The 23,319-nt window shown below is 39.7% G+C and overlaps 2 protein-coding genes across 4 annotated transcripts in view; both read left to right on the top strand.

Annotated features, from left to right (window-relative positions):
• LY75 (lymphocyte antigen 75) overlaps positions 1–14,784 on the top strand; it is a 102,006-nt gene extending 87,222 nt beyond the window's left edge. For both annotated transcript variants that reach the window (XR_010150113.1, XM_515851.8), the window contains 6 exons: positions 1,101–1,327; positions 2,560–2,728; positions 7,458–7,607; positions 9,562–9,684; positions 10,993–11,160; positions 12,911–14,784. Coding sequence is in view for 1 of the 2 variants with exons in the window: in XM_515851.8 (XP_515851.4) it covers positions 1,101–1,327; positions 2,560–2,728; positions 7,458–7,607; positions 9,562–9,684; positions 10,993–11,160; positions 12,911–13,089 (1,016 nt within the window). In the remaining variant the exon portion in view is untranslated. The remainder of the gene's footprint in view (positions 1–1,100; positions 1,328–2,559; positions 2,729–7,457; positions 7,608–9,561; positions 9,685–10,992; positions 11,161–12,910) is intronic.
• A 5,081-nt stretch (positions 14,785–19,865) lies between these two features.
• Positions 19,866–23,319, top strand: part of CD302 (CD302 molecule) — a 29,418-nt gene continuing 25,964 nt past the window's right edge. The window contains exon 1 of one of the 2 annotated variants that reach the window (XM_009443542.5): positions 19,866–20,003. In XM_009443542.5, the coding sequence (XP_009441817.1) occupies positions 19,937–20,003 (67 nt within the window). In that variant the 5' untranslated portion in view covers positions 19,866–19,936. The remainder of the gene's footprint in view (positions 20,004–23,319) is intronic. The other variant, XM_009443543.5, reaches the window with a different exon arrangement.

The following is a 23,319-nucleotide window of genomic DNA, read 5'->3' as shown; positions in this document are numbered from 1 at the left end:
TGAAATTCTTCTGCACAGGATATTTGTCTATTTTCTCCAATTTTTATTTTATTTTATTATTTTATTTATTTATTTATTTATTTTGGAGATGGAGTCTTGCTCTGTCACCCAGGCTGGAGTGCAGTGGCACCATCTCAGCTCACTGCAACCTCTGCCTCCCGGGTTCCAGCGATTCTCCTGCCTCAGCCTCCCAAGTACCGGGATTACAGGCACGCCCCACCATGCCCAGCTAATTTTTTGTATTTTTGGTAGAGACGGGGTTTCACCATGTTGGCCAGGATGGTCTTGAACTCCTGACCTCAGGTGATCCCCCCGCCTTGGCCTCCCAAAATGCTGGGATTACAGGCGTGAGCCACTGCACCTGGCCCCAATTTTTAAATTTATTCAGTCATTTAATTATACCCTCATCATTGTAGTTTTTTTGTTATTTGTTTGTTTGTAGCACTTCCATACTTTCTCCTTACCTTCTTTTTATTCTTGATTTCCCCCAATCCTCTAGATCTAGTATAGGTTCATTGTTATTTATTTTATACTTTGGATTATAATCTAACATACTGCATTCTGTAATATTTTGCTTAAGTCTTTCCAGCTTTGGCCCTTGGGAGCTCTTTCACTTGGCTCCCATGTCCCTTGAAATAACCTCGTCATTGTGGCTTTGCTGTTTGTGCTTGTTTTAAGCACTTCCTTACTTTCTGGTTACCTTATTTCTTTTTAGTCTTAATTTCACCTAACCCTTGAGACCTGGTTTATCAAGTAGTCTTCCTGACTCTTCTCATTCAAATGAATCTCTACCAATTTCACATACCCTACTGGTTAACAGTTTTGCCATCATTTCAGCCATTGTTGTTTCTGTCTCCAACTAATATATGAGCTTCTTAAATGAAAGAAAATGTTTATGCCTTTTAAAATATCAATCAGAGAACTTTAAGAGCCTAAGATATGTGTCATACCAGTAAGAAAAATAAAATATACATTTGACCTCCCTTATTAATAAGAAACCCAGTTTTATTTAACTTTTGAAATGATTGCATGTTGTCTCATCCAAAAGATGTATTTGAAATAATTTACATTTTAATCACCAGTGCTTTTAATTCTTATAGTTGACTACAAAGAAGAATATAATACTACACTGCCACAGTTTATGCCATATGAAGATGGTATTTACAGTGTTATTCAAAAAAAGGTAACATGGTATGAAGCATTAAACATGTGTTCTCAAAGTGGAGGTCACTTGGCAAGCGTTCACAACCAAAATGGCCAGCTCTTTCTGGAAGATATTGTACAACGTGATGGATTTCCACTATGGGTTGGGCTCTCAAGTCATGATGTAAGTCTTGCTTCGTTTTCCAGAAACTTTTCAAATGTGTTATTTTGAGGGTTAGAAATTTGAGCGTAAAGTATTAACACAAAGTACAACATTAGATGAAGTACTGGGACTCCGCTTGCATAGCATGGTGCTTTCTTACCTTTTATAACACAGAACAAATAGAAAATTTTACTGTAGCATGCACTAGGACAAATGATCAGGCCATCCCAAGGGCCCAGTGGATGACTATCTCAACAACACCTCTATAGCCTATTTGGGACAGACAAATTGGAAAGCTGATAAAAATGAAATAGCATAGTATCAGAAAACCCTGAGTTTGAGTACCAGTAGCAGATCTTCCATTTATGTGCTGGGTGATCATTAACCTTTGCAACCTTATTTCCTCATGTAGAAAATCAGGGTAATAATAATTTCACTGAGATTTTAACACAAAAGTTTATACAAAGTACCATCTAAAATTCTCCACATGGTTAGGACTAATAAACGTATACCTTCTTCCCACTTTTCCTCTAGAAAATTATACTACTTAGGATTAATTCTGCTAGTAAAGACATCTGTGCCACTATTTGAATCATATTATTTAATCATTTATGTACTTACAATAGGGTCTTATGTACAAAAAATGGTTATCTATTGAGACTAGAGTTGTAGTTCTAATTTAAATAATCTTTAGAACAGAGTGGGGAAGATTTTTTTTTAAAAGCATGGCAAGTTAAGGTTATAAATTCAAGGAAAACTCAAAAATAGTCTTCCCATTTTGAGTTTCTTGGGAAGTGTTTCTCTTTTCTAGCTCCCTACTGCTTGGTGTCCTCTGTAGTGTGAAAAATGTAGCCAGAGACACAAAACACAAAACTATAAAACATAGAAAACAATATTCAGAACAATATGAAGGTTGGGATTGTAAATTTGTAATTATGACAAATGGAAGCCATTTGCATGTTGTTTAATTTCAAGTGTCACATAAACTCATCCTTCCAAAAAATCTGAAGACCAGGTGTAGTAACTCTGTCTGTAAGTTTAAAGTTCTCCATAAACTGTATCAGAGCAAATGTCCCAAATCAATGCATCAGAAGTAAATCAGACCTACAATAATAGTAGGTTCAGACCTACAATACTGTAAGCAAATAATTAATATTCCATTATAATATTTCTTAAAGTATGTATGTTATTCTTTGTATTCTTTTTGAAGTCAAACATCTGGATTCAGGTTATCTCTATTGTTCTTACAACAGGGAAGTGAATCAAGTTTTGAATGGTCTGATGGTAGTACATTTGACTATATCCCATGGAAAGGCCAAACATCTCCTGGAAATTGTGTTCTCTTGGATCCAAAAGGAACTTGGAAACATGAAAAATGCAACTCTGTTAAGGATGGTGCTATTTGTTATAAACCTACAAAATGTAAGACTTCAATTTCAGTAACAGTACATTTACGAAAATGTGACATCATTTATGCACATAATTAAAAGCTCAGTGGAATTTTTATTTAAAGATTTATTCACAAGGGCCGGGCGCAGTGGCTCGCGCCTGTAATCCCAGCACTTTGGGAGGCCGAGGCGTGCGGATCACGAGGTCAGGAGATGGAGATCATCCTGGCTAACAAGGTGAAACCCCTTCTCTACTAAAAATGCAAAAAAAAATAGCTGGGCGTGGTGGCGGGCGCCTGTAGTCCCAGCTACTCAGGAGGCTGAGGCGGGAGAATGGCGTGAACCCGGGAGGCGGAGCTTGCAGTGAGCCGAGATTGCGCCACTGCACTCCAGCCTGGGCGACAGAGCAAGACTCCGTCTCAAAAAAAAAAAAAAAAAAAGATGTATTCACAAATAATTTTTGTGAAAATAATTTTGATACTTTGTAAATGGAAACAAATACAGTATAAGCACTCAGGGAATTTGTTCCCAAAGACTTTCATTTGTTCTGTCACCAGGTAAATTCTACCCTAGAATTTGTGAATTCTGATTTCACTTAGCAATGTTTTTCAAAGGCTGAGATGCTTATTTCAAAAAAGGGTCCCACAACATATAAATTTGGAAAACACCTCATGTGATTTACCGTATTAAAGTTTCTAAGAGAGTTTCTTTTCTTTTCTTTTTTCTTTTCTTATCTTTTCTTTTCTTTTTTTTTTTTTTGACAGGGTTTCAGCTCTGTTGCCCAGACTGGAGTGCAGTGGCATGAACATGGCTCACTGCAGCCTTGACCTCCTGGGCTCAAGCAGTCCTCCCAACTCAGCCTCCTGAGTAGCTGGGACCACATGCACATGCCACCACACCCAGCTAATATTTAAAATATTTTGTAGAGTTAGGGTCTCACAATGCTGTTCAAGCTGGTCTTGAACTAGGATCCTAGGCTCAAACAATCCTCCTGTTTCAGCCTCCCAAAGTGCTGAGAGTATAGGTGTGAGCTACTACGCCTGGCCAAAGGTTCTAAGAGAGTTTCTGTAATAATGAAGTCTGTTTAACTTTGTGTAACCAAGCATTTTCCAAATTTATATGATCCTTAAAGTTTAAGGGAAGAGCCCCTTCCATTAGAGGCTGGACTTAGGGTCACCCCTGGTGGATAAAGCATGAACCTTGAGGAAGACCACAAAAAAACAAACTACCGGGGACTGCAGAGGCCTGCAGGACAGGCTGGGGGGGTGGTGGCATTGGTTTCCGAAGACTCTGGTTCTCAATGCTCACCATGTTTTCTGCTCTGAAGAATCTTGAACGGCAGATTCAACATTTGGTTGAACAGATTCAGGCCGAAGAAAATGTGAAAACTTTAGAGAAGCAGGTTAATAAAAGAAAGGGAGAATGATATAAAGAATGAGGAATCAAGGTACAATCAAGAACTGACTTCTCAGTTGTTAGGCACAGAAAACAAATGTAACTTTTTAGAAAAACAATTGGAATACATGAGAAATAAGGCATGCAGAAATAGAGAAACAGGCTTTATAGGATAGAGAATGATAAGATGGCCAGACATAAGTTCTGTGCTCTACCAGGTTGAATAGTGCCTCCTCCCCAAAGATTCCTGTCCAGTCAGAACCTTAGAATGTGACTTTACTGAGAAATAGTCTTTACAGATCTAGGTAGTTGAGATGAGGACATATTGGATAATGGTGGGCCCTAAATCCAATGACTAGTGTCCTTATAAGAGGGAGATACAGACACACAGAGGGAAAAAGTCCACGTGATGACAAAGGCTGAGATTGCAGTGACAGAGTGATAAACCAAGGATTGTCGGCAACCACCAGAAGATGAGAGGGAGGCACGAGACAGATTCTCCATTACAGCCTCCAATGAAAACCAATCCTAACACCCTCTTCAATTCAGACTTCTAGCCTCCAGAACTGTGAGAGCATACATTTCTGTTGTTTTAAGCCACCAATTTTGTGGAATTTATTATGGCAGCCCAAGGAAATGAATACAAGAGCTAACTTTAAAAACTGGATCTTCAAAAAAAAAAAAAAAAAACAGAGAATAACAGGCATTAGTGAAGATGTGGAGAAAATGGAACCCTTATGCACTGCTGGTAGGAATATAAAACAGTGTAACCACTGTGCAAAATGGTGTGGCAATTCTTCAAAAACATGTACATAAGATTACTATGTGATCCAGCACTTCAGGTATATACTGAAAACAATTGAAAGCAGGGATTCAAACAGGTGTTTGTACAACCATGTCATAGCAGCATAATTCATAATAGCCAAAAGATGAAAGCAACCCAAGTGTCCATGGATGGACAAATGGTTAAGAAGCCTTAAAAAGGAAGGAAATGCTGATGCATGCTGCAACACGGATGAACCCTGAAGACAGTATGCTAAGTGAAATAAGCCAGTCACAAAAAGACAAATACTCTATGATTCCATTTATATGAGGTAGTACCCAGAATTGTCAAATTCATAGAGACAGGAAGTAGAATGGCAGTTACCAGGGACTAGATGGAGGGGAATATGGGGAGTTATTGTTTAGTGGGTATAGAGTTTCAGTTTTGCAAGATAAAAAATTTTAGAGATGGATGGTGGTGATAGTTGTACAACAGAGTGAATTCATTTAGCACCACGGGACTGTACACTTAAAAATGATTAAGGCCAGATGTGGTGGTTCATGCTTGTAATCTCAGCACTTTGGGGAGCTGAGACAGGTGGGTGGCTTGAGCCCAGGAGTTCAAGACCAGCCTGGGCAACACAGTGTAAGACTCCATTTCTACAAAAACATGTAAAAATTAGCCGGACACAGTAGTACATGCCTGTAATCCCAGCTACTTGGGAAACTGAAGCAGGAGGATCTATTGCACCCAAGAGTTTGAGACTGCAGTGAGCTATGATTGCACTACTGCATTCCAACCTGGGTGACAGAATAAGACCCTGTCTCTAAAAACAAAACAAAACCAAAATGGTTAAGATGGTAAATTTTATGTTATGTGTTTTTTACCACAATTAAAAAAAATGGATCTTCTTGAACAGGAATATAACACACTTACCACGATGCAAGCCCTTACAGAAAAAAAAAAAAAAAAAAAAAAAAGAGCTGGAAGCAAAACTTCATGAAGAACAGGAAGAAAAAAAAATGTATGCAACCTAAGAGACCCCAGTTGCAGACTATACTAGAAACAAATAGACCAAAGATAAGGCAGTTCCTTATGTTGCCAGTGCAAGAAGTAATGTTAAAAAAAAAAGGTCAAACCATTCAGAAAAGTTCCCTATCCTAATGATGCCGTAATAATCAATGTTCAACAAGTTTTGCATTAACAATTGAGCCCAGTGCAACAATGAGTAATCAGCAATATACCTTTGCCCAACCAACTATTTTCATAAGGTGGTAAAAGCAAGAACTTACTAGTAACATTTCTTTTCAACAGCAGCATTGATGAGGAGTTGTGAGAAGTTTTATAGATTGTATAGATGAATTTGGCAAATGCATTTTGATCTGCAGCAGCTGGGAAACTTACCCAGGAGTCCAACTGCTGAACTGAAGACTTAGTACTCAAATTGGTGCGTTAGTGAGAAGAATGGAGGCAAAAGCCAATCAAATAACCGAAGTTCAAAAAGATCAAGTCTGGTTTCTAACAGAAGATAGAGAAGCAGCAGAAGGAACTAAGGGCCACTAAAGAGTCTCTTGATGATGAAAGAAACAGTAGCCGCCATTCCTCTCTAATCACAGAGACCACAAATAAGGACTCTGCCAAGTGGAGATTTGGAGAAAAAAACAGAAAAAGCCTTTACTTACTGAAGGACATAAAGATCATACAGAATGCATTACAAAGCAATAGTTTGGGTTGAGATTACTGACTGGTACCAGGTCAGATATTTGATTCAGATAAGCTGTACCTCACTAATACGACATTGACAATTTACTTTCCAGTTTTCATATGCTCTTCGGTTGGAATTAAAAACAGGTGTTAAAGGGCACAAGCTGCATTCCTCAGGCTGCTTCTGTTACTCAGCACAATTAAAAATCAATTTAAATGGAAACCAGGGGCATTTTTAAGAGCTAAGAAGCCACTCCTAGTCTTTTTTTGTTTGAGTGATGTTGCGGTGCTGATGTATTATGCTTTGTAAAACAAATTAGCTATTTTTTAAAAATAGTTCTTTTTATGACTAAGTAAAACTAGATTTATTTAGATTATCAAAATAAAAAGGAATCCAAGGAGCTAGGCGCTGTGGGGTCACGCCTGTAATCCCAGCACTTTGGGAGCCTGAGGCAGGCAAATCACTTGAGGTGAGGAGTTTGAAACCAGCCTGGCCAGCATGGTGAAACTTCGTCTCTACTAAAAAAAAAAATAAATAAACAAAAAAAGGAATCCAAAGAAAGAAATAATTTTAATTATTATTTCAGAGTACTTTCAGGTCTGCCTGGCCTGTCTTTACTTCTTTTTCTAGTCTGTGTTTCTCATTGTTTCTACTTTAGTCCAAATCAGTCTTAGAAAGCTAAGGCACTTTCCACTTCTATCACCTAGGTTTTTTAAACAGTATTCCAAAAAGTTAATTAAAATATGTATTTATAGAGTGTGGGCTGTGGCTTTCTCTGGTATGAGTTAAATGCTACTCAACCACAAACGCAACAGTTCCAATCAGGGACATTGAAGTAGATTTTGAAAGGCAGTCTTTTTTTTCCGTGCATTGTTACAACTGTGTCTAACATTTTTATAGCTAAAAAGCTGTCCCGTCTTACATATTCATCAAGATGTCCAGCAGCAAAAGAGAATGCGCCACGGTGGATCCAGTACAAGGGTCACTGTTACAAGTCTGATCAGGCACTGCACAGTTTTTCAGAGGCCAAAAAATTGTGTTCAAAACATGGTGAGTTAAAATTTGTTGATTTTCTTATGACTCAATAATTTTTAGAAATGTTTCTTAAGGATATAATTTGAAGCAATGATTGTATTTTTGAAAATATTTTTAAAGCACTTTCCATTTCTAATAGCGCTATAAACTAATTGCCCAGTGGTAGGGAAATGGTTAAGTATCTGATGACATAGGAACTCAATGAAATATTGGAATAGCCGTTAAAAACGCCTGTAATCCCAGCACTTTGGGAGGCCAAGGCGGGCAGATCATGAGGTCAAGAGATCAAGACCATCCTGGCCAACATGGTGAAACCCTATCTCTACTAAAAATACAAAAATTAGCTGGGTGTGGTCGCACACACCTGTAGTCCCAGCTACTCGGGAGGCTGAGGCAGGAGAATCGCTTGAACCCAGGAGGCGGAGGTTGCAGTGAGCTGAGATGGCACCACTGCACTCCAGCCTGGGTGACAGAGCAAGACTCCATCTCAAAAAAAAATTATCAATGTTAATAATAAGTACATGGAAAAGAATAAGTTGGAAGAAGTAGAATTTTAAAGTGGTGGCTGGGTGCGGTGGCTCACGCCTATAATCCCAGCACTTTGGGAGGCCGAGGTGGGAGGATCACTTGAGGTTAGTCATTCAAGACTAGCGTGACCAACATGGCGAGCCCTCGTCTCTACTAAAAATACAAAAATTAGCTGGGCGTGGTGGTGTGCACCTGTAATCCCAGCTACTCGGGAAGCTGAGGCAGGAGAATCACATGAACCAGGGAGGTGGAGGTTGCAGTGAGCCAAGACTGTGCCACTGCGCTCCAGCCTGGGTGACAGAGCAAGACTCCATCTCAAAAATAAATAAATAAATAAATAAAATAATAAAAATAATAATAAATGTAAAATAATAAAATAAAAGTGGCTAAGTGAGCTGCTAAGTAAAAATACTGACAAATGATTGGAAACGGTTTTACCTATAGCTAGATATGCTTAGAAAAAGGAATTAAGAGGTAAAATTTTTGTAAAGTTAGCTAAGTAGTAAATAAAAATTATAGTTGTTCCATTGCTTAGTTATTAATACATAAGCTTAGCCTCACCAGGGTAACAAATCAAAGTAGTATGGTTGTCCATCCGTTCTGCAATAGGATTGGCCACATCCTCTGACCACCATAAAGGGCAGTGCTTTTTGCCTGCAGATTTAGCTATTTTAGAAAGAGTAGCAATGATTGGCTCTTTCCCGTGACAAATTTGATCCATAGTCAAACTGTAAAATGACTTCTAGGGAAACTACCTAGAGTAGTTCAAAGACCAAAACTTGTTTACCTGCTTCCTTGGGTAGCAAATTAGCCAGGTAGATGGATGGCATTTATCTAATTTATTCTGATAACCATTGTGGAGACACTTGACTGATTGAAAAATCTTGTAGTTACCGGGAACTTTTGTGTGGGAACCATTCAGTTTTATACCTGTATACACATGATGGAAACTGCTGTAAGCTATATGTATGTTTTGAAAGTCATAAACCTTTTTCTCCTAAAGGAGAAAACAGAATGGTTTACTGTAAAACTAATATGTAGGTTAAACACTTAAGACTTGGAGGCATGAGGGTCTGGGTTCAAATCCCAGTTCCCACATATCCTAGCTAAGTGGCATTGGGAGGTTACCCAACTCTTTCTCTTTTCTCATCTGAACAGTGAGAGAGGTCTCAGGGGTAGGCAGTTCCAGGGCCAAAAAAATATTGCCAGATAAATATTTTGAAGAAACACAAAATTTCTTTATACGTGTTTGGAAGTAATTTTTTTGAAGTACTTATAAAATTTTGACCTAAATACCAGTTTTTAAAAACTGTCTCCGTGTAAGGCTTGAATTTATCAATGATCTTGTTAATAATATATGCATTTTTCAAATGGCTAGTTGAGAATAAACTACTTCTCTAGTTTCCATAAAGCTAATTGAGAATTTGTTTTCCTTCAACAGATCACTCTGCAACTATCGTTTCCATAAAAGATGAAGATGAGAATAAATTTGTGAGCAGACTGATGAGGGAAAATAATAACATTACCATGAGAGTTTGGCTTGGATTATCTCAACATTCTGTTGGTAAGTGAAATAATTGTATGTGTAGTGTGCAAAGAGAGTTCTAACTCATCCTAAATAACAAGTCATCCTTGCTAAAGAATGTTAAGTAGTGGCTAATTCAGATGCCTGTTCTGGATAAATAAGCTAGGTCGCTGGCTGTTCTGGATGGTTATAAATTTTGAATGAATCCATGAGTTAACTTAGCAATGACGGAAACCACTAATGACACAGAAAATCCTGTTTAATAAAGTGGAGTCTTTCTAGAGGCTTATTTCTGGGATCCTTGGATCAACATCAGGACATTTTCTTCTCCACAGCAATGTCTGTGTCCCCACAAGGAACCCATGCCTGCCATCTCTTAGAGTTCTAGTGCGTGTCACCGCATGGATTTGCAGCTTATAACTTCGTTATTCAGAAAGTTATCTTCTTGTTATTCTCTTCTCTCTAAGAATATTTTTACCATTGGTTAAAATTATGTCTTAATAGTAATCTTTAAAAACTGTCTTAGTGTTAGGTTGGTGCGAAAGTAACTGCAGTTTTTGCCATTACTTTTGCGCCAACCTATAAAATTGCAGATAATTGATTCAAAGAAAATTTGTGGAAGGATTTTTTAATAAGAAATAGTAGATACAGGGTTTAGGTGAACTTGGAATTGGTAGAAATAAGAGTACAAATATGACAGAAGATAAGGTTTTTCACATTTTATGCAAAGTTGAATTTTAAATTATTAAAATGTGAATTTAAAAATGTTAAGTACTTGTCAAAAAATAAAAGGATTCCAAGTTGTCCATCTAAATGAATCCTAAATCATGTTTACACTGTCACCACAAGGTGGTGCCACTTCAGCTGGAAAGCAAAAATGGAGTCCTGGTGGTGGTGTAGGAGAAAGGTGGGGATGGAGATTCCTGCACTCTTCCTCTTCCACCAGCATATCTTTAACGATATGACTTTTTACAATTAGAGTAGGGGAAGGATATGGGTCCTTAGAAATCTCTCCCTCACAAAATAAATGTGCAAGCATTCTGCACTTTAACGGAAACACCACATTCTCTATCTGTGTTGTCCAATAGAACTTTCTACAAAGACAGAAATGTTCTATATCTGCACTGTCCAATATAGTAGTCACTGGCCACATGTGGCTCTTGAGCACTTGAAATGTGACTAGTGCAACTGAAGAACTGATTTTATTTTTTTCATTTTTAATGCATTTTATTTTAACAAGTGGCTATCATATTGGACAGCACAGTTCTGATGAGTTACATGAACCCATGCTTGTAACTTACTAGTTTAGTGGCAGTAGACATAGTTGTATTTAATTTCTTTCTTCAGACCAGTCTTGGAGTTGGTTAGATGGATCAGAAGTGACATTTGTCAAATGGGAAAATAAAAGTAAGAGTGGTGATGGAAGATGTAGCATGTTGATAGCTTCAAATGAAACTTGGAAAAAAGTTGAATGTGAACATGGTTTTGGAAGAGTTCTCTGCAAAGTGCCTCTGGGTAAGTATGGAACCTGTCCTTAGAAGACTTTTTGCAGAACAGTCAGGAAATAAATGTACAATCCAATTATGTACAAAATTCTGTATTTAGTCTTGAAGTATTTAGTCCTTAAAGTATATCCAACTATCTTGATTAAGTCATAGAGATTTCCCCCTGAAAAATAGATTACAAGGGACGATAACTGCACAAGATGTCCAGGACTCCAGTATACATTTTATATAATTCCTTCCTAAGAAAAACAGAAGTTGCCAGGGTATTAGGGAAGTAATTTCTTTTAAAATGTTCTTGAGATGTATTTTATTCCATAGTTTGATTATATAAAAGCTTAAAGGTCTATTTCTGCAGTTAATTTGCTTCCTTTCTTCCTAATCCCATAAAACTCATGGTTAATTTTAAAACAATGCAAAACTGGATTTAGTTATTGAAAACATTCAGGGTATCTATAAAAAATCATAATTTGAACTTACATTTCATTATGAATTGATACATAAAATTACCATTAAAATGTTATATTAACTTCATTTCTGGAGAAAGAGCTCCAAATTTTTCACAGTAACATTTTTAAAGATCTTGCATAAAATTTTGCTTCTGGTATATAAATATTAAAGATAAAACCTCAATTCTAGGTAATCAGTATCCATGTATACACACACTGAGACAGTAAATAGAGTGTCTACTATATGCCATGCCCTGTTTTGCACACTGGGATGCACCTGAGAACAAGACAGATAAGGTACCTGTTCTTACAGAGATTACAATCTGGTGAAGAAAGATAAGTAAACAGGTCAATTTTTTAAAGAGAGGAAAATATCAAATAGTTATAAACTCTATGTGATGGAGACTCAGTGGATAGCTACTCTAGATTAGGAAACCAGGGAAGAAGCCTAGAAGCAGGAGACACTGAAGCTAAGATCTAAAAAATCAAGCCAAGCAAACTTCAAGGGAAAGGGCATAACAGACAGAGGTACCAGTTGGAGCAAAGAGCCTAAGGCAGAACAAGTTCGCTGAGTGCTCAGGGAAGAACTGAAAGGTAGGCAGGTGCTAGACATACAGAGCTTTGGAAGCAAGGCTTGAGTTCTGGTTTTATTCTGAGTGGAATGGAAAGCAAATGGAAGATTTGGGGGGTTGGGTGGGAGCAGAGTTAGGGTGTTGCAAATCAAAAGTTCTACGTTGGCCATTTTGAGTTATCCATAGAGGGACGAGATGTGTAGTGTGCATAGCAATGGTATTTAAAGTCATGGAACAGAGCGAATCCATCTGGGCAGCATGCAGATAAGGGTCTTGGAACAGCAGCTGCACTAAATGAACTCATCTGAGAGGCTTAAATCATTTTGAAGCAAATAACACTTTATTTAGCCCCAGGTAAGTCAAAAACAAAAATTTATAGCTTTTTAGCAATTTGCTATCAAAGTAGGATAATATACAGGTAGTGATGTTCCCAAATTGGTGTTAGGAAGGGGGAATGTGAGAATAATCATAGCGCATTAATGTATTTGGAAGAAAATTCCTATCGCAATGAAGAGGATTTGAATGAATAGGAAAACACTTAGATTTGAAAAGAAATCACTTAAGTGTTTCTTTTGATCTGATGATGAGTTTGAATTCTATGTTAGCGCTATGAAACAATCAGATTTATTATGTCTGTATACAGCTTACAGGTTTACATGTATGACACAACCCATAATGTATAAAATCAATAATGATCACTTTTGTATTCTCTCCTCCAACATCAAACCTTTTCCTGTTCCAGGCCCTGATTACACAGCAATAGCTATCATAGTTGCCACACTAAGTATCTTAGTTCTCATGGGCGGACTGATTTGGTTCCTCTTCCAAAGGCACCGTTTGCACCTGGCGGGTTTCTCATCAGTTCGATATGCACAAGGAGTGAATGAAGATGAGATTATGCTTCCTTCTTTCCATGACTAAATTCTTCTAAAAGTTTTCTAATTTGCACTAATGTGTTATGAGAAATTAGTCACTTAAAATGTCCCAGTGTCAGTATTTACTCTGCTCCAAAGTAGAACTCTTAAATACTTTTTCAGTTGTTTAGATCTTAGGCATGTGCTGGTATCCACAGTTAATTCCTTGCTAAATGCCATGTTTATCACCCTAATTAATAGAATGGAGGGGACTCCAAAGCTGGAACTGAAGTCCAAATTGTTTGTACAGTAATATGTTTAATGTTCATTTTCTCTGTATGAATGTGATTGGTAACTAGGATATGTATATTTTAATAGAATTTTTAACAAAACTTCTTAGAAAATTAAAATAGGCATATTACTAGGTGACATGTCTACTTTTTAATTTTTAAGAGCATCCGGCCAAATGCAAAATTAGTACCTCAAAGTAAAAATTGAACTGTAAACTCTATCAGCATTGTTTCAAAATAGTCATTTTTAGCACTGGGGAAAAATAAACAATAAGACATGCTTACTTTTTGATTTTTATTTTTTTGAGACTGAGTCTCTCTCTGTTGCCCAGGCTGGAGTACAATGGCATGATCTCGGCTCACTGCAAATCTCCGCCTCCCAGGTTCAAGCTATTCTCCTGCCTCAGCCTCCTGAGTAGCTGGGATTACAGGCACCTGCCACCATGCCCGGCTAATTTTTGTATTTTTAGTAGAGATGGGGTTTCACCATGTTGGCCAGGCTGGTCTCGAACTCGTGACTGCAGGTGATCCTCCTGCCTCGGCCTCCCAAAGTGCTGGGATTACAGGCATGAGCCACCGCGCCCGGCCTCTGCTTACTTTTTATACAGCAAAATGATTCCTCTTGGCAAGATGTTTCTTATATTATTCCAAAGTTATTTCATACCATTATTATGTAAATATGAAGAGTTTTTTTCTGTTTATAATTGTTTATAAAACAATGACTTTTAAAGATTTAGTGCTTAACATTTTCCCAAGTGTGGGAACATTATTTTTAGATTGAGTAGGTACCTTGTAGCAGTGTGCTTTGTATTTTCTGATGTATTACATGACTGTTTCTTTTGTAAAGAGAATCAACTAGGTATTTAAGACTGATAAATTTTACAATTTATATGCTTCACATAGCATGTCAACTTTTGACTAAGAATTTTGTTTTACTTTTTTAACATGTGTTAAACAGAGAAAGGGTCCATGAAGGAAAGTGTATGAGTTGCATTTGTAAAAATGAGACTTTTTCAGTGGAACTCTAAACCTTGTGATGACTACTAACAAATTTAAAATTATGAGTGATTAAGAAAACAGTGATTTGTGGTTATCACTTTAAGTTTTGACACCTAGATTATATTCTTAGTAATAGCATCCACTGGAAAAGGTGAAAATGTTTTATTCAGCATTTAACTTACATTTGTCCTTTAGAGTATTTTTGTATAAAATCCATAGATTTATTTTACATTTAGAGTATTTACACTATGATAAAGTTGTAAATAATTTTCTAAGACAGTTTTTATATAGTCTACAGTTGTCCTGATTTCTTATTGAATTTGTTAGACTAGTTCTCTTGTCCTATGATCTGTGTACAATTTTAGTCACTAAGACTTTCCTCCAAGAACTAAGCCAACTTGATGTGAAAAGCACAGCTGTATATAATGGTGATGTCATAATAAAGTTGTTTTATCTTTTAAGTAAAAGTAAAAGTGCTGGAGTTGATCCTTCTTGAAAAAAAATCTCTAGATTGGGTTTTTTATGTTAGGCATATAGTACAAGAAATAAATTGACCACCTATTGTAAAGCGAGGCATTTGCTAAGAGATTTTGTGTGCATTTTTTAGAGAATAAATAGGCAGGTAGTGGCTCACACCTGTAATCCCTCTTGACACTTTGGGAGGCCAAGGCAGGGGGATCATTTGAGCCCAGGAATTCAAGTTCAGCATGGGCAACAAAGCAAGACCCCATTTCTAAAAAAAATAAAATAATTAGCCAGGTGTGGTGGCACCCATGTTTAGTGCCAGCTACTCAAGAAGCCAAGGCAGGAGGATCCCATGAGCCCAGGAGTTTGAGGCTACAGTGAGCTATGAACGTGCCACTGAACTCCAGTCTGGGTGACAGAGCAAGACCCTGTTTTGAAAAACAAGTCGATATTGATCCAATTGCTGAATACTGGAAAGGCAAAGTCAGATAAAACTGGATTCTCGGAATTAGGAAACCAATGACCATCTTAGCCAATGCAAATGTGGCAGAGTAGTGAAGCCAGAATCCAGATGGAAGTGAGTTTAAAAGTGAAAGGGAAGGCCAGGTGTGGCACCTCACACCTGTAATCCCAGCACTTTGGGAATCCGAGGTGGGTGGATCACCTGAGGTCAGGAGTTTGAGACCAGCCTAGCCAAATGGTGAAACCCCATCTCTACTAAAAATACAAAAAAAAAATTAGCCCGGTGTGGTGGTGCATGCTTGTAATCCCAGCTACTTGGGAAGCTGAGGCGGGAGACTCTTGAACCCAGGAGGCAGAGGCTGCAGTGAGCTGAGATCGTACCATTGCATTCCAGCCTGGGTGACAGAGCAAGACTCTGTCTCAAAAAAAAAAAAATTGAAAGGGAAATTAGGAGATGAGGAACATGAGATTTCGAGAAGTATGATGGAGACAGAAAGGAAAGGGGCTGGGCCATAGCCAGAGGGGAAAGAAGGGTTGAAAAAGGGTTTTTTTCTAAAAGGGAGAGAAAGAGGTTCACAAGTTTAGAAGCTGAGATGAAAAAAACAAAAACAAAAACAAAAATAATGGACAGAGAGCAGTTGATGATGCAGTGGGGAGAGGGAATCATTAATGGAAGATCTTGGAGAAGATAAAATGAGGGGGGCAGTCCTAAGCAGAAAGAGGAACTGGTTTGGGTGGGCTGGGGAAGCATGCCTTCCTCTCTGAGGCCACAAGAGAAGAACTGCAGATAAGCATTTGAAGATGTTTGTCTATATGTAATGGCCCCTATTTTCTTGTGTACTAGAAGGCAAGGTCTGCTGAGAAAGATGGGTAGCAGATGGGGTCTTTTAAAAAGTTTTTTAATTTTTTAGAGACAGGGTCTGGCTCAGTTGCCCAGGCTGGAATGCAGTGGTGCAACTCTAGCTCACTGCAGTCTCGACCTCCAACATTAACTTTTTTTTTTCCTAGAGACAGGTGATTTCAATGTTACCTAGGCTGCTCTCAAACTCCTGGGCTCAAGTGATCCTCCCACTTCAGCCTCCCAAGTGTTGGGATTACAGGTGTGAGCCACCATACCCAGCCTGGGATCTTAGCTTGAAAAGAGTAATAAATTTGAAAGACTCAATGAGAGAAATAGGAGAGGACAGTGACTAAGGTAAAATCAAATACAAGGATTGCAGAAGAGGCATAGAGGGCCCAGATGAAATTAAAAGCCATATTGTTTATAGTGACAGCCATCGGGAGAACTGATTGATTTCCTCCACCTGTCCTCAGTTAACTTCAGTAAAGTTGAGGAAAAAGAGAGCACGGGCCAGGCGAGGTGGCTCATGCCTGTAATCCCAGCACTTTGGGAGGCCAAGGCGGGCAGATTACTTGAGGTCAGGAGTTCAAGACCAGCCTGGCCAACATGGCGAAACCCCACCTCTACTAAAAATAGAAAAAACTTAGCCAGGTGTGGTGACACGCACCTGTAATCCTAGCTACTCGGGAGGCTGAGGCAGGAGAATTGCTTGAACCCAGAAAGTGGAGGTTGAGGTGAGCTGAGATAGCGCCACTGCACTCTAGCCTGGGGGACAGAGTGAGACTCCGTCTAAAAAAAAAAAAGCCTGAAGAAGAAAGCGGAGACCACAGGTTCTGAGTTGGCCAGGTGAGCACACCAGAGGAACAGGGGGACAGAGGATGTGGTATTCCGGCTGGGTGGAGAAGGGAGAAATAAAAGGCTGAGAAAAATGCAGGCAAGGGACTGAAGTCTGGCATGAGCCAAAAGAGGATGTAAGTTGGAGACAGAGTGAAGGAAAATTAAGGGTATGAGGTGTAACTGGAGAGTAAATTGGAGAGCGAAATATAACAGTACCCACATACAGGCAATAAGTAGTCTATTTCATCAGATTAGCATCAAAAATGAGGCAGTCTGCACCAGAGTTAACAATAAAATAATATAATTTTCTTTAGTACAAATGACTTAAAATGACAGTGTTAAAATGGGTTTTGCCTTAATTAGATTGATTCATTAGGATGTCAATTCTATTGTAAATATAAAAATATTTGAAAAGTAGCTTAACACAAAGAAAACCACATTGATAAAATATACTTTGGTGCCTGAGGTGGGGGTGGAAGAGATAACTTTCACAATTACATGATTGCTTAGAACTGTTCATTTTACTTCTGTAGTTAGGAGGGCAAAAGAGTCCAGAATCAAGATGTGTCAATATTCCAATACAGAGTATCTTTGGAAGGATTCGCTCTGGTCTGGAGTTTGGTATATAATAAACCCAGTATTGGCAGCCTGAGAAGAAGAATGGAAGTAAATAAGTTGTTAAGTAAGACCTTAATACTTTGGCAAAGGGGCAGAACCTGGAATAGGTGGGAGAGTCCAGCAGAGGAGCTGGGCTCTGGTTCATTTGTTGGCATTCTCTGTGAGCCCACGGGGGAATCACATCCCTTCTTTGGGTCACTCAATTTCCTTACTAGTAAATGAAGATGACCCCTACCACTTCTAACACTCTATGACTCTCCTTATAGACCCCTTGGGTCAAATTTCCTTGGTGTAACCACTCTGGATTATCAGAAGTGTGGAAAGGGTTAGAAAGAGTTGGAAAGGGTATTTTATTTTTTTAAAAATAGACTAATTTTTGAGCAGTTTTAGATGTATACAAAAAATGTAGCAGAAGGTACAGAGCTCCCATGTGCCTCCTTACACATACCCCAGTTTCCCCAATTATTAACATCTTGCATTAGCAGGTACATTTGTTACAGTGGATGAGCCAATATTGACACATTATTAACTAAAGTCCATTGTCCACACTAGGGTTCATCTTCGTTTTGTGCATTCTATAGGTTTTGACACATGTATAGTGATACACATCTACCATTACAGTATCCTACAGAATAATTTCATGGCTCTAAAAATCCTCTGTGTTCCATCTATTCATCCCCTCCTTCTTCCCACCCCAACCCCTGGCAACCATTTATCTTTTTACTGTCTCCGTAGTTTTGCCTTGTCTAAAATGTCATATAGTTGGAATCATATAGTATGTAGTCTTTTCAGATTGGCTTCTTTCTCTTAGCAATACATATTTAAAGTTCTTCCATGTCTTTTTGTGGCTTGATAGCTCATTTAATTTTAGTACTGAGTAACATTTCATTGTTTGGATGTGCCATTGTTTATCCATTCACTTATTGAAGGACATCTTGTTTGCCTCTAGGTTCTGGCAATTATGAATAAAGCTGCTATCAACATTCATGTGCAGGTTTTTGTGTGTATGTAAGTTTTTAACTCATTTGGATAAATACCAAGGAGTTGTGATTGCTAGATGGTATGGTAAGAGTACGTTTAGTTTTGGAAGAAGCTTCCAAATTGTCTTCCAAAGTGGCTGTACCATTTTGCATTTGCACCAGCATTGAATGAGAGTTCTTTTTGCTCCACATCTTTGCCAGCATGTGGTCTTGTCAGTGTTTTTGGATTCTGGTATCTAATAGGTATGTAGTGGTATTTCATTTTTGTTTTCATATACAATTCAGCAATGACCTATGATGTTGAGCATCTTTTCATCTATTTGCCATTATATAACTTCTTTGATGACGTGTGTATTCAGATCATCTGACCATTTTTTTAACTGGGTCATTTGTTTTCACGTTGTTGAGTTTAGATTTGATTTTATAGAACTCTTTTGCCAATGACATGAGGCTTAAACAAGCACCCTTGCTTGACCCTGGCTAGTGTTGTCCAGAGGCCCTCATGGGTGAAGTATAATTGCACAGTTTATGCATATATTGTAGCAAACATAGCTTAAAGACTCTTCATCCAGGAGCTGGTAACAGAGAAAAGTTGTCTAAGAGACATAGTCCACTGAAAGGAGTCTTTGAAAAGGAGGATTCTGGCCAGTAGATCCAAAGAAGAAGGCTGGCAAATGCCACCTTAACCAACTGATCCAAGTTAACATCAGTGATGAGACATCGACATCTTGTCCTTCTCGAGCACGTACATCACTTCTGGGGAACTCTTTCCCAAGAAAGCGCAACCTGAATCCAATTAGGAGGAAATGTCAGACAAAATGAAACTGAGGGACATTCTACAAAACGACTGGCCAGTACTTTTTAAATGTGGCTTGATCGTGAAAGAAAAAGAATGACAGAGAACCGTCCTAGATTAAAGGGAGACTAAGGAGACACGACATCTCAATGCAATGTATGATCCTGGATTGAATCTTGGAACAGAAAAGGACCCTTAGAGGGGCAATTAATGAAATGTGGTAAGTGCTGTAGATTAGCTAATCGCATTATCCCAGTGCGAGTGCCCTGTGTTTGATCACTGCACTGGCGTTATATACCATGTCAATATTTAGAGAAGCTGGCTGAAGGGTTACGGAAATCTCTTGTGCTGTTTTTGCAACATTTTCGAAAGTCCTAAATTATTTCAATTCAAATGAAAAGTTTAAAAAACAAAAATTAGAAGTTCCAGAAGGCCGCGCGCCAGCCGCTCCTGCGGGACGGGACACCCGGGTCCTCCTGGTGGGAGCCCCCAGTGCCGTTCACGCTCCGCCCGGTGGGGGGATTAAACTCGCACGCGAGAAGCACCGCCCCCGCTCCCGCCCCGCCCCGCCCCGCCCCGCTCCTCTCCGGCCGCGCAGCCGCTGCCGCCCACCCGCACCCGCCGTCATGCTGCGGGCCGCGCTGCCCGCGCTCCTGCTGCCGTTGCTGGGCCTCGCCGCTGCTGCCGTCGCGGGTAAGCCCTTACGTAGTCCCTCGCCGGGACCGCGCGCGACCGCCTTCGCCCCCTTCCCAACGCACGCTCTTCGTCCCCGCGCACCCGAGGGCGGCCCGCAGACGCAACACCCGGCCGGACATCCCGCCCGGACATCCCGCCCTTCCCTGCACGCCCGTCCCCCGTGGGTCCTGGCTCCGGGTCACCTCTCACCCGCCTGCCCTCGGGGAGGGGAGGTGGCCGAGAATAAGGGAGGGCTCTGTCTTCCTCGGAGTCCACATCCTCACCGCAGACCCCACTCCGCGGGGAGGGAACCCCCAAATTAGGCCAGTTGGCCGGAGAACTGAGGGACTTGGAGTCGCACGACGGGCGCCGTTTCAGGGCAATTTCGGGCTGAAATGAGAAGCGGGGACGTTGGTGGCGATTTCCCCTGCTGGTGCGCGGCAGGAGTGGGGTTGCTGGGATGGGGGTGGGGGCCGGAGGAAGTAGGCCTTCTTTTGCAAGCAGCGCTGTTTGTCTAGTTGGTTGGTGTTCAAGTTGTTTAAACAGGAAAACAGTTCAGCCAAATAACCCCTGGATGGAAGAGGAACGGGAACAGGCGAAGCTTGGATTTCACTGAAATCAAGGAGTTTTAAAGTTCTAGTCTGCTGTTGTGCAAGTGACATCTGAAAAATCACACACGTGATCATTCATTTACAAAACGACTCGTGAGGAAAATGCACAATTCTATTGACTGTGGTCTTTATTTTTAAAAAATTTCCATACAAGCATGTCAAAAATATGTGGATGGGGAGACTCTGGAGAACACAGACTTCCAAAAACACCACTGACTGAATAATTCCAGGAATTAAAGAGCAAAATAAACAAGAACTAAATGAGTACTTGTGTGGGCTTAAATAAAGTACAAGAGATTTAAATAAAATGTAAGAGATTCCCCCCCACCCCTTGCCCCAAATTTCACTGCGTTTTTATAATAACTGCCTGCTCGAAGTCTACTGACAGGAATATTTCAATGGACCTCAGTGTTGGAGGCAGCAGCAGCTCAGAACTTGGATACAAACCCAAGGTTCCTTTCTTGAAAACTTTTGTGGACCTGCATTTATGACTGGTTGTGACATCTGCTGCCCATCAAAGGGGCAGAAACAAGATGTGCCCATGTTCACATTGTTCAGACTGGGAACATTAATTTTGTCTAAGACAAAGCTGGGCTGTCTCTGAACCCTCCTTCTGCACACCCTCATTTTGCGAGCCAGTAACATCTCAACTCTCATGTAAACCACCCTCTGCGAGGCTGTGCATTTGTACTTTAGGCTAGTCGAATTTTCTTGTCAGATTTTTCTTTCTTGTCAGACTTTTAAAGAAAATCAGTTTCTAGATTTTGGTATGTGTCTTCTTCAGTGAAGCTGTTTTGACCAGCAATAGAGGGCAAATTTCCCTTTGGAAATTTTTGTGCATTTCCTTTGATAAGTCCAGTGTGGATCAATAGGCTTTTCAAGAGCTTTAGAAAAGTGCATGATGAATAAATTAATGTTAATTAATCAGCTCCTCCCAGTCAGGAAGCTTTAAGGATTAATTTGGAAATGAGTGTGAGCTTTGACCTAGCTAGTTAACCAACTTATCTGCACTTCAGTAAAACAGAGATAATACTTACTCATGGGGCTATTGGGAGCATGAAGTGGGAACTCCACGTCTAGTCCCTGTTACAGGCGTGGTTCATCTTGGTTTCCTTCCCTTTATTCTCTTCATACAAAATGAAGGGTAATTGTTGCAACCAGAAAACGTATGAATACCACCTTATGTATATTGGATGTTTATGGTTACTGAACACATTCATATGTATGCTAATGTTATAGGGCTGAAAAACTAAGTGTGTTTTTCATAATACTTTACAAATCTCCCATCCAAGCAAGATCAGGGGTCATATTTGGCTTAGAACTAAGTCAAGAAAGAGTTTGTTGCTGAATACCAAGATCTTAATAGAAAAGCTCTTATGATGTTGCATAATAAATATGGGTATTGCATATAAATGTGATGTTGAAACGGAAATCATTGTTATTGTCTGTCATTCTGGAGGTTATTAGTGAAGTGATCTTAACCTTGTTCTTAGCTATTATTTTGAAAATCACAGTGGACAAAACATTCTTTAAATTCCTGAGTGAAAATCCATGGCATCGCTTTAAAAAGTTTTTCCGTAAGGGTGCTTAAGCACATAATAGATGATCAGTATGTATTTATTTGGTCAGTGGTTTCCTATGCCTGGCATGAGCTGAGTGAACAAGCATGTCCCGAGTAAGTCCTCATTCTGTGATCATCATGTGGATCAGAATCTAGGGATTTTGAATTGCCATGTCCTACAAGCCTTAGATGAGGTGCCTCTGCCTTCTTCCCTGATGTCATCTCTTACCACCCTTCCTGCCATTCACTCTGTGTATCCACAGAGTAAACAGTATCTGGGTACTCCAACACCTCTGGTCCTTCTGTGTACACCACCTTCCCCCAGTCCTTGGCATGGCTGCCCCCACCTCCACCATTCAGATCTCTGTTCATATGTCACCTTCTCCGAAGCCTCCCTGAACACCCACATTCTCCGTCACATGTCCATGTTTTATCTTTTCCAAGCCTTTCTGAATGCATCGTGTTTATTCATCTGTCTTGCTTGTTGCTTCTCTTACCAGGGGAAAGAAGCTCCATAACAGAGATTTTACCATCTTGTGGATTTTTGTTTTGTTTTGATTTGTGTCTCTGCACTTTATTCTAAGTTATAATAAAAGGATGAAAAAATTTAGGTGAGTTATTTAAAAAGTAGGTAGGATAAGTGGATTGCAATTTTTTTCAAATTATATTACCTCTGCTATGCACTCATTTCATAATGAATTCAAAGCCTTAAATCATCTTAATCTATTGCTGCCACCTTTTCTTTCTTTTTTTTTTTTTTCCGAGATGGAGTCTCACTCTGTCACCCAGGCTGGAGTGCGGTGGCGCAATCTCGGCTCACAGCAACCTCTACCTCCTGGGTTCAAGCAATTCTCCTGCCTCAGCCTCCCGAGTAGCTGGGATTACAGGCATGCGCCACCATGCCTGGCTAACTTTTGTATTTTTAGTAGAGATGGGGTTTCACCACGTTGGCCAGGCTGGTCTCAAACTCCTGGCCTCATGATCTGCCCACCTTGGCCTCCCAAAGTGCTGGGATTACAGGTGTGAGCCACCGTGCCCGGCCCGATGCCACCTTTTCTGACTCTTGTGTATGGCACAGTTATGTTTCAGGGGAAATTATCTCAGATTAAATATTAGAGTATTTTAAAATAAATTTTGAGCTGGGCGTGGTGGCTCACGCCTG

Source organism: Pan troglodytes, chromosome 13 (assembly GCF_028858775.2).
Source record: "Pan troglodytes isolate AG18354 chromosome 13, NHGRI_mPanTro3-v2.0_pri, whole genome shotgun sequence".
Classification (NCBI taxonomy): domain Eukaryota; kingdom Metazoa; phylum Chordata; class Mammalia; order Primates; family Hominidae; genus Pan; species Pan troglodytes.
Note: the sequence above shows the minus strand (reverse complement) of the source record. Positions and strands in the feature narration are given on the sequence as shown.